We start from the raw sequence: 12,152 nt of genomic DNA, 5'->3' as shown, positions 1-12,152 counted from the left end.
GTCATCATCTTGGTTGAGGAATCAGATGAAAAAATGTACAAACCAATCATCTTTTTTCCCTAGCCGGCTAGCCCTTCTTTCCTTAACTGCTCTGTGTCGCTGAAGCAGGGACAGAGATGCCGTAGGGATCAATCCTTAGATTGGGGTGGAGATGGAAAAGCTAGGGAGATGTTCGGCTGATGTCTTCTGTGGCTGATAAGCCGACTGATGCTAATTTGTTATGAGAAGAAAATACTGTACCATGACTGATAAATCGTGTTGATAAGTTTAAGCGCGTAGGTCTCAATGGGGAGAGTCTAGGGCGAGAAATCATCGCGACAGTAAATTCCCCATCACCAACGCTAATTTTTTTTAGCACATTTTTTTTTTGATCACATGGGTGCGCCAGTGCTAGTTTTGGGCCCTAAACATTTAGGCCCGCACCGGCCACACTCCTAGAGACGGGCCTCCTGCTGAGTTTTGATGGGTGAGTTACCGGTGCAGCCTGGGAGAGAAGGCCCATCTCGGTCTGCCCATGTAAAAAGAACAGAAAAGCAAGCAGCCCAATCGGCCCTGCCAAGAAAATCCGAAGCCCACAAAGCCCAGCGAGCCCTTCTCCACTAGGCTAGTATTAGTACGCGGCCAGCCGCCAGAGGCGGGTCGGAGTTGAGCACTTGAGTTCCCCTTCTCCTACCCTTCACCTCCCGATTACCGCCGCCACCACCGCGTCCCCAACCCCAGGCACTCCAGCGCCCCCGTACCGGATCGACGCCATGGTGTCGGAGGCCAGCAAGAAGAAGGCTGCCCAGAAGAAAGCTGCCGCGGCCGCCAAGAGGGGAGGCAAGGCCGCGGTGGCGTCCTCGTCGTCTTCATGTGCGACCGCGGTCGCCGATAAGACGGCGAACGGCGTCGCGGTGCTCAAGCTATCAGACCGCACCTGCACCGGGGTCCTCGCGTCTCACCCGCTCTCCCGCGATATCCACGTGAGCACCCCCTTTCCGATCGAACCCTCGTCTTCCTGTTCTTTCGTGATTCGTGGTGTGAATCTTTTACACTCCTGAACTCGCCCTAGACGCGGAGGACCTAGCAGTTTATTTTTTTTCCTATTCGTTCCATCGCATACTCCATACGCATACTGGGCCAGCTTTAGGACGCTTGGAATCTCCGACATCTTTGATCGATCTCTAGAGATCTCTACTGCTCTGTTTCATTCCACGGCGAACCGATCTGTCTTCTAGAGTGGTTTTGATATGCGCACCGACCTTTGATCTTTGAATTAGTAGACTACTACTATTATTTATTTTGTTAGATATGGTTCCGCAAACAAGGTGATGGGGAAATAGTTTCCAGGGGGCAGCGAATGGAAAATTGAAATTTCGTTTTGTTAATGAATAAAATAGGCACATAAAGGGACAAAATCAACGAAGCCCTCTGATATCGCATCCAGTGTCTTTGGATATTATGCTATATCTGAAAACAGAGGTGCCTCCACCGTATTCTATGCCTACCACTTTTCCTTCAGAAAAAGCAAGTGATAATGTTCCTCGTGGATATCTTGCTTTCATTTTTTTTAATTTGGCTGGAATTTCTGCTTATAGGTTAATTGTTCCCGTCTCTAGCACAATCTCTATATCCTGTTGCAAGCACCATCTACACCATTGATCATTGTCTTTAATACATAACAGTCCTAACTAAATGGATGTATGTGCAACAGTGAAATTCATTGACCATGTAAACGGTAGTCAGTTGGCAGATATAACTTGGAACAGACGTCATGACACTAGTTCCATGTGAAGTTCAAATTTGGCTTCTATGTAGATTGTTATTATGAAATACAGGCTGTAGCTTCTTTCCTATTACTTGTCCTGGCACTTCCTTTTGCCATTAAAGGAAGTGAAAGAGATCTTTGGCCTCTTTTAAATTAAAACTCACTCGTTTCAATATTTGGGTGCTGCATCTCCTGTTGATTTGTTTAGCCCATTGCTGATTGCTGATTTCCTAGTTCCCTAATAATCTATGTTTTGGATGTTGCAGATAGAGTCTCTTTCTCTAACATTCCATGGGCATGACCTTATTGTGGATTCTGAGTTGGAGCTGAACTACGGGAGGTAAAAACATAAATACATAATGCTACCATTCAATTACGAGCAGGTATGCTGTTGGAGCATGTCACTGATACCTTTTATCTGTCATATTTTTATTTGATATATCAGGCGGTACGGTTTGCTTGGGTTGAATGGCTGTGGGAAATCTACTCTTCTCACAGCAATAGGCTGCAGAGAACTTCCTATCCCTGAACACATGGACATATACCATCTAAGCCATGAGATTGAAGCTTCTGACATGTCCGCACTGCAAGCCGTTGTTACCTGTGACGAAGAAAGAGTGAAGTTGGAAAAGGAAGCAGAAATTTTGGCTGCACAGGTTGAGCTCTTGGAATCACAGAATTGTTATTGTCACATGTTCCTTCTCTATGTACTGCCTTTCTCAGGTTGCAAACTGTAAGTTAATGCTGGTGGCATTTTTAGGACGATGGTGGTGGCGAAGCTTTGGATCGTGTTTATGAGCGTCTAGATGCAATGGATGCTGGAACTGCAGAAAAGCGAGCTGCTGAAATATTATTTGGTCTGGGTTTTAACAAACAAATGCAGGCAAAGAAAACTAAAGATTTCTCTGGAGGTTGGCGTATGAGGATTGCTTTGGCAAGAGCACTGTTTATGAATCCAACAATCCTTTTGCTTGATGAGCCAACAAACCATCTAGGTAAGTCTTGGGAAATCTAAAGTCAATGGAAATATAATTAGAATACTGTGTTTTTAGTGACAGAAATTTAATTGGAACTCTGCTATCAGTGAAATATTTATTTATATACAAGAAGTTGGAACTTCATATCCATATGCCCATTTGCATAGCCTTACATTTCATTAATTAGTAAGGCAGTTGCCTTCAAGCAACGATGGATAGATTCACCCAAACATAAATGATACCTTGTGAATTCTTATGCACATTTTCACAGCCTTACTTTATACTTCTGAATAATACTGCCAAAATTCAATAATTCTTAAGTGTCCTGTCAAAGTTACTTTTTACGGGCTGTTTTCAACTCTGGTATTGAAGGCATCATTTTCTAATTCTGTACACTCGTTTGCAGATCTTGAGGCTTGTGTCTGGTTGGAAGAGACACTAAAGAAATTTGACCGCATACTTGTTGTCATATCACATTCTCAAGATTTTCTAAATGGAGTGTGCACTAACATTATCCATATGCAAAGCAAGAAGCTCAAGTTATACACCGGTAACTACGATCAGTATGTTCAAACTCGCTCTGAGCTTGAAGAGAATCAAATGAAGCAGTACAAATGGGAGCAGGAACAGATTGCTTCAATGAAGGAGTATATTGCTCGCTTCGGTCACGGTTCTGCAAAGCTTGCTCGTCAGGCTCAGAGCAAAGAGAAAACTCTTGCAAAGATGGAGCGAGGTGGTCTCACTGAGAAGGTTGTTAGGGACAGAGTTCTAGTGTTCCGGTTTACAGATGTTGGCAAGCTTCCTCCACCCGTGCTGCAGTTTGTTGAAGTCAAGTTTGGGTATACACCAGATAATCTCATATACAAGAGTCTGGACTTTGGTGTTGATCTTGACTCTAGAATCGCATTGGTTGGTCCCAATGGGGCAGGGAAGAGCACTCTTCTGAAGCTTATGACTGGTGACCTTGTTCCATTAGATGGCATGGTTCGGCGCCATAATCACCTGCGCATTGCGCAGTACCATCAGCATCTGGCAGAGAAGCTGGATCTGGACATGTCAGCCCTGTCTTACATGATGAAGGAATACCCTGGGACCGAAGAAGAGAAGATGCGAGCTGCTGTTGGCAGGTTTGGCCTGTCAGGAAAGGCGCAGGTGATGCCGATGAAGAATCTTTCTGATGGGCAAAGGAGCCGTGTCATTTTTGCATGGCTGGCATATAGGCAGCCGCAACTGCTACTGCTTGATGAGCCGACAAACCATCTGGATATTGAGACCATTGACTCCCTGGCAGAGGCACTGAATGAGTGGGATGGTGGTTTGGTCTTGGTGAGCCATGATTTCAGGCTGATCAACCAGGTTGCTCAAGAGATCTGGGTGTGTGAGAATCAGGCGGTGACAAGGTGGGAAGGTGATATCATGGATTTCAAGGCACACTTGAAGAGCAAGGCTGGTTTATCTGGTTAGAAGGCTTTTCTAGCGACCATGAGCTTTTTAACTCTGTATCACGAAGTCCTATTTTTCCAGTAGCAAACTATCGGAGATACTGCTATTGTATCGGATTCCTTAAGACTTCTATCGCAACCAGAGTACCTTATACTACCTGGAATGTTTATTTTATATATTTTTTGAAATGCTATATTATGTGTACTGTAAGCTTTGTAGATTTTGGAAGTTTGGATTTGTCAAAGTTACTGGATTCTATGATCATTGTGAACATACAACTTAAATTTAGTTTCAAATTCAACTGAAATTTTATTTGTTCAGATTCAGAAAAATGGTTTTGTTAATCATTTGAAAATTTTATTACACTTTGGTGGCACTTGTTTGGAGTGGTTTTGCACATTATAGTTTGATGATGTTTATTGTACTGAAGTCATGAGTTTCATACCATCAGTTCCATTTGTCTGGTAGACATATTCTTCAAAGAACGCGTATGACGCTACGCGTCTAGCCCAAGTTCGTAGCATCTCGCGTATGACGCTATGCGGCTGGCCCAAGTTCGTAGCATGTCTCAAAATGAAGTTGATGGTTCCCATGGGGTTGGTATCCATCATGAGCGCCGACTTTTTTTTTGTTTTTTTGATCTTTTTTTTTTATAGAAAAATTCATATTACCATATTTTGATGTAAGATTGAGCCAACTGCTGGATGGGTTTTTTCTTCATATAATAATTTACTTGTAAAAAAACCCAAGATTGTGATAGATTTAGAATACTCTTGAGAAGCTTTCAACGCTCCAGATCAACTTGTTTACAACCAATTAACCAAACACGAACTTAATTTATGTATACAGATGTATATGCATGCTTGCCGTGTGTAGTCTATAGTACCATCCATCTGGTCAACAAACAACAGAAAGGAATGAAAGTAGTGGCAGGGATGCATCCATACTTGTCTTTGAAGCTCTCATGGCCTCACTTTTACAAGCCACTCTTGTATATAACTGCCGCATGTACTTGTCTCTCGACACACAACACAAACACACATTCACAATAAAGGATCGACGCCAGAAAATAATAATGGCCCAGACCGTCGTCGTAGCGCTTTGCATTGCCGCCGCCGTCGCGGCTGCCGCTTCTGTGCCATCAGCAAGTGCGTCCGATCAGACCACCGCCATGCATCTGCTCCCTGTGGAAGCAGCAGAAGTTTTGACGAAGGGCAGGGCTGGCGGCGTCGCCATCCAGAAGGAACTCACCGGCGGCATCCAGAGGCAGCTGCTAGACGAGAGCTGGGTCAGAGATGCGGACGAGGCCAGGTCCGGGGTTGCCGGCATCCAGAGCCAGAGGGAACTACTGGGAGAGAGCTGGGTCGGAGGTGCGGATGAGGCCAGGTCCGGGGTCGCCGGCATCCAGACCGAGAGGCAACTCACCGCCACCGATGCCATCCCAGCCACTACCGAGAAACTGCTCCCAGTGGGAGCTGCGGAAATCCTGACCAAGGGCAGGGCCGGCGGCGTCGCCATCCAGAAGGAACTCACCGGCGTTAATGTGCCCGCAGCATGAGCCCCAACTATTTGGCCGTTCATCATGCAGCAGTGATCATGACATCATCCTATGCAACGTCCGGCGCGGTGTCCATTGTTTGTGTTTGTGTGTGCCACACGTCGATTGATGGATCTATATAACTGTGTCATGTGTCTGTTTTCCATTCTTTTCTTGGACTATATTTAATCCAAGGGGTGGAGTCCCTGGCCCGAAAACAAATATCCAAGCAGAATGGCAACTGATACTGTTAATATTGGATTCTAAATTCCATGTCGACTACATGTGTATGATTTATAATTTTTGTTTGAATTTCCACTAAATGCACGCCATGCCAATCCTGCTTCTAACGAATGCCAGAGCCAGCAAAAATATTTTAGTTGGGGTGAATTTTAGTCACGAGGTTAACCAAAGGCGTAAAAAGGATGCATACACATATTACATTGCACTTGTCTATAGGCAATCGTGGGTAGTTATAGAGCATCTCCAAGAGTTGCCAACAATTTTCTTTCTAAAACCATGGAATTTTTAAAGTCACCAAAAGTTATTAGAAGAAATAAATAAGACAATCTCTAATAGTTTTCAATAATTTACTCCTAAAATATAGAAGACAATTTTACATCAGCAATCCTATACTATTTCTAAATTATCCTAACTAATTTTATATATTCTTTCTCCTGTATATTTGTATCAGGAACATTTTCCTACTCATTATTCTTTTTCACGCCCTTCCACCTTTAGATTGGCTTATGGATACGCGCTTCATTGACGTGTGGATATATCAGCGTAACCTGTCTATTTTTCCAAGCGCGAAAAGATTGGGAGGTGGGATTGGGAATGGTCGGAGATGGGGTTTTCCCATTCTTGCCAAAAATCAAAGATTGGGAGGCTTTATTGGGAACTCTTGGAGATGCTCTTATTCGCTCGCAGCCTACGCAGCTGCCACCACCAAGACACCGTCTGCCACAACTCTCTTCCCACGCTACCACCGCCACCACCGCCATGACCAAGGCCCCTGTAACGACCCGAGTTCGCTACAACCCAGGCTCTCAATTCTGACCACCGATGAAGCTCCTAGATGAGCCCTGCAAGCTTTTGGACAGCAGAAACCGCAGATACATTGCCTTCTTACCCAATAACGCGACCCGCAATCTGAAAGATGCACCATATTGGCTCAGAATGTTAGAGGTCAGGTTATTGACCTTTAGAATAAAGTTCATTGGCCTCAATTCCAAATCCCAAGTGTTTGGATCCATCTCTCAACCAACAGAGAATACCAGATGGTCCGACATCATACCAAACCATCTATCAGTACCTGAACTGCATGCAGTGGGTGGGGAATGAGCTGTCCTCCACTGAACCCTTGGCCCCACATGTCATATGCACGAAATGGAAGATGGGATCATCAGCTGAAGCAATTCCCAACTCAACTCATTCTCCCATTTCTCACCTTCCTCTCTCTCTCTCTCTCTCTCTAAAAGAGCAAGAACAAGGAAAGAACTAGAGAGAGAAAATGGAGATTGGAGATGAAGGTAGAAGTGAAGGCATGCAATCCAAGATCATCACCTCATCAAGCTCAACTTATCCTCATCTCATGATCATGGTTAGCTCATGAGCTCTCATCTCAATTAGTTGGAAATTTCTCCCAAACCCTAATCTCAATCTTTCATGCATGTATGGATCATGGAGTGTGGTGACATCTCATTCATCACAAAGATAAGATCAAGGCCCTATGCATGACCAATCTCAAGGAATCCCTCTCAATGTCATTCTCTTGCATTTCTATGGATTCTTGCAAGGATGTTGGTATTTCTCTTCAAGGATGGAAAGCAAGGTGTGCTCAATCTCTTATTAAGGATCCTAGCCTCTCATGATTATCAACGTTGGAGTTAAGTTCCTTTTGCTCAATCTCAAGCCTTAATCTCAAGTGGTTCATGGAAAAGATAGAACCCAAATCACTAGATGAACTAGTTCGCCAAAACCCAAAACCTAACTAGCTCTAGCCTAGCATATCCCTAGAGTCATCATAGAAGTTTGGGGCACATGCATAGATGTCTACCACCCCAAATCAGGAGTCTAACCAACCCAAAACCTAGAGTATAGGTTCTGTCGCCCAACTCAAAGAGTGTGCGACAAGTATGGCAGACCGTCCGATAAGCCTTCCCAATTTAGTAAATTTCCCTACAGAAACACCCATACCCTTGCTAAGTGGGAATAGCGGAGTGTCCGTTGAATTATAAAGAATAGTCACCCAGTATCCCGAGAGTACCCAGTTCATACCGGAGCATCCGTCAGTTGGTTGGACCATCCGATATTGTCAGTAAACCCTAGAAATGGATAAGTCTTGGGCCTTCCAGAGTACCCATGACCTCCACGGAGTGTTCGTCAACCTGAACAGAGCAAACCCAGGAATAACCCACCTTAGCACCCAACATAGCGTAACAGTAGAGCCACAGTAGATGTCCCTTCCCAAGTTCCCCGTGTTAACCTATGCACCTATATCCTTTCTCGTTATCTCGATCGTCGATGTATCTCCTAAGTCGCGTCTCCCCTATTCTTTCAGGAACACCTCGAGTAAGGATCGTGTAAATGTACAAGTCATCATCGTCAGCTTCAAGAGTTAGGACGACAACAAATTAGGCAGGCACCCCACTACTATGAACCCTACTTTGGATACTTATCGAGTTTCATTATGAGTTATGCATTACATGTAGTTTAGGTTATTAATTTTGTTCACCTTACACTTAGTCACTCATTAATCTAGTAGAAGCCTCTCATCTAAACAATGGGAATGGAAACACTTAATTGCTTATTGCTTAGTTGCTTAGCAACGGTAGAAGTCGAAAATGAGAAGGGAATCCATTCTCGCGCATGTAGGATGCTACACTTGGATAAATGATTACTAATAGCAATGAGGGTACAACTTGACTTAATTCACTAATCTGGCTAACGAATAATATCACTAAAAGGTATAAACATGGACACCACTTTGATAACTTCGCTCAAGCGAGGGGTAGGTCATTGTGAGTGTGGGATCTCAAGCGACGTAGCTCGTGGAGTAGTTAAGGACTGTTTATTGGGATATGTGAGTCTGAGTAACCACCCGTACAGACCACATGTCACGGATGGGGTCGATAAGCCATGTAACTAATTACGACCGATTTATTCGTGACACTGGCAAGGTGGTGGCACTGGTCGGGAATGTTCAGGACATTGATCGGGCACCAGTCGAACCTTTCATAGGACACTCGGGATGGATTAGGGAAAGGTTGGAGAACATGAGGCAACCCTTACTACCAGACCTATGTATGGTGGTTAGTCCCATTTTCTGTGTGGGTACAGTTGTACACCTCTACAGAGTTCAAAAGCCTTGAAGTCCACCAGGATAGAACCATTCGGTTGTTCCTACTTTCTATACCCATGGTAGTGTTGTTTATGAGCTAAGAGCACTTAGGTGCAATCTTGATCTTAATCGTGCACTTTCGTTCTAGTGTTAGAACATAGCATGTCATACATGTTAATAAATGCCATTGCTTTTCTACAAATGTACAAATGTCTGATAATCATCTTGCATCCACCAAATATCAATGTGTTGGAATTAAGTCCTAGGAGTATGCAATGTACTCATGGTGCAGCCATTAAGTTGTTTTGCGGGTAGCAAGACATTCCTCCAAGACTTGCACCGATGAGTGCAACGGTCAGTAGACCTTGGAATGGGTGTTCTCTAAGATGAGCTATGTGTAATCCGATGAGTAAAAGAGTGAATTGAGGTGTAACCTAGATTGAAGGAATTGAGGTGTCAATAGTAGTTTCTTGTCTAGAATATATTTTATGGCCAATGATGTTTCAACTATGTGTTGGTTACTTAAGTGCGTAATTGATCGAGTTGCTCGGTATGCCCTGTATCAGGTATGTGCGTGTAACTCAACGCAAAGATCCTAAAGAGGAGTTGCTAAGTGCGCTCCTAGGGGCCTCGCAGTGGAAATGCGACAACCCCCATCGGCCACGGTCACACGCGGTGTGCCAGAACCTCCTAAGTTATAGGGCCCATATGCACCTATCACTGTCCGATGATCCTTTGACATTTATGCATATATCTCCAATAACTTAAAAAGACTATCGGGTGTCCTCGGGGAACCTCGAATCATCCACGATTTCCGAGCAGGATCACGTTACAGAGTCATTGCAGTATTACAGCATTTATTCAAATATCAAAACCAGAGTAAAAACAGCGAAAGTCTTACGATAACATAGTTCACAAACTAGTTGTTTCAAACCTTACAAACTAAGTTCGATAATTATTACAAACCATAGTAGTAGTGGAGTGGCATAATGAACATATACTTAACACACAAAATAAACATCCTGCCCAAGGATCACACATTTACTTCTCATCGTCAGAACGAACGATAGTCATGCAGCATGATCCAAAACAGATCTGCTCATGAAGCTCACCTGCAACAAGGGGTCAACGAACCCTGAGTACAAAAGTACTCAACAAGACTTAACCAAAATATTAATTGATAAACTCAGTAATGCAGGCTCAGGGATTCAAGGTATAGCTTTAACAATGATCAAAGTTCTTTTGCGTAAAAGCTCTTTTAACAACATTCTTTATATAGAAAACTTCTCAAGAATTATATACAAAGCTGACACGATCCGCACTGAAGATCATGAAACTTCATATCCAACACCTTTACAAGCCTTATTCAAGTTCCGATTATTAATTCTACGATGATGAACAGTGAGTTGAGTCTCTATAACCGAGGAGCAACGACGATTCGAACCGATTAAGCCCAGCTGGGGATTCCAGACCACACAACATATGCAGGTCCCCGACTCACATATATCAACCTACCCTTGGATCCTCTAAAACAAGAACATGGGTCCGCGCCACCCGAGAATACAGTACTCCACCATTCCAGCCCATGGCCACGTGGGTACACGCTATTCCCGCCATCTCTCCACTCCCAGTGTGCGAGTAGCCATTCTCGTAATAGAATTTCCAAGTTCAGGCTTACCGGAGTATGTGGTTAGTACTACAAATTCTCACCTCATACAATTCAACAACGGACGTGCCTTAATCGACACAGGCGGAAAGAACCCGCTCACAAGACCTCCATGTCTTGTGGCTCACACACACCGAGTCCGCCCGGTCTAGATTTATTACTCCACACTTCCATATCACATGCTAACATAATTAACCAATGTTCCATTTAAAACTTGCAGGTGGCAGGTAGTCACCCTGACTTTTATCGTTCCACGCATAGCTAAGCAAAACTAGACATATACGAGTTTAAAACTGGTAATATGGTAAACATGGAATAACAAGGGTGGTAATGCAACAATTAGGCTTTTACTTAACTCCTAATTACTTAATGCAGTAACGGAAAGCAAAAGCAAAATTTATTTATAAAACACAAGGTAGGGTTGTATGCATCCGGGGCTTGCCTTCGTTGACGGAAAAGTCCGGTTCCTGCGACGTTACACAAGGATTCGATCCGACCTCAACAGACGGATTAACCTCCTCAACAGCTTGATTAACTATCCACGTTTTCACCTTCGTTCACTACATGTAATAACAATGCCATGTTTTACATGATGTGGAATATGAAACATGATGCTCGATGATGGATGCAAAATTAACAATTTGAATGCAACTTTCCTTCGCGGTACAGTTGCAAGTCAACAACTAAATCTTTTTCGTAACACATACATCAATTGCCAAGGATCATCATCACTAATGACCCAAGGTCATCACTCAATCCAAAAGCCTAAACAAAAACCTAAATCATTAAAGGTTACTATTTGCTTTTATGAATTAATTATTTAATTCAAAATTATGAAATAAATCAACTTATTCTAATTGAGCTCAAAATTTTAGTACATGTTCATTACATGTTAACTAAGTGGCAAAACAAATTTCATAATTTTTGGATAAATAAATAAGCCTAGAAAAATCATGGAAATCCATTTATTAATAAATTGAGCAATTTTTATCACATTCAAAAAGTACTGAAAAACATTATTTCATATTTTTCTTAAATACTATACATCACATAGAAGTCACACAAAAATTGTCATAATTTTTGGAGCTCTAAATAATTCTACACAAAAATAACAAATTATAGCACTATTCATTTAAATCTGAAAAACAGAAAATCCATTTCGAACGTTGAGTCACTGACATGGTGACCCCACCTGTCATCTTCTACCTCGCGCTTTGACTACGGCGATGATGGCGCTGACCGGCGATATCTCGCCGACGGTGAGATCAACGGCGACGACCAACGTACCAAAATGATCACCAAGTCTAGGCGCATCGATTGACGTCCCTATCAGCACGGATTACGGCCCTACACTAGCTCGTCGTCGGCCATGGCGGACGCGGTGACACGGCAGTGCTACGCTGGCAAAACGAAGCCGAAAACAGGGAAACAGAGGGCAT

At 43.3% G+C, this 12,152-nt stretch overlaps 1 protein-coding gene across 1 annotated transcript; it reads left to right on the top strand.

The window, feature by feature from the left end:
• The first annotated feature begins 647 nt into the window (after positions 1–647).
• Positions 648–4,360, top strand: LOC136506818 (ABC transporter F family member 1-like). Its single transcript, XM_066501728.1, has 5 exons — positions 648–962; positions 2,014–2,087; positions 2,193–2,403; positions 2,508–2,742; positions 3,131–4,360. Exons 1-5 carry the CDS (start codon positions 753–755, stop codon positions 4,186–4,188), a joined length of 1,788 nt encoding a protein of 595 aa, XP_066357825.1. The 5' UTR covers positions 648–752; the 3' UTR covers positions 4,189–4,360.
• The last annotated feature ends 7,792 nt before the right edge of the window (positions 4,361–12,152 follow it).

Source organism: Miscanthus floridulus, chromosome 15 (genome assembly GCF_019320115.1).
Source record: "Miscanthus floridulus cultivar M001 chromosome 15, ASM1932011v1, whole genome shotgun sequence".
NCBI classification, from domain to species: domain Eukaryota; kingdom Viridiplantae; phylum Streptophyta; class Magnoliopsida; order Poales; family Poaceae; genus Miscanthus; species Miscanthus floridulus.
The sequence above is the reverse complement of the archived record's forward strand: the minus strand, read 5'-3'. Positions and strand labels throughout refer to the sequence as shown.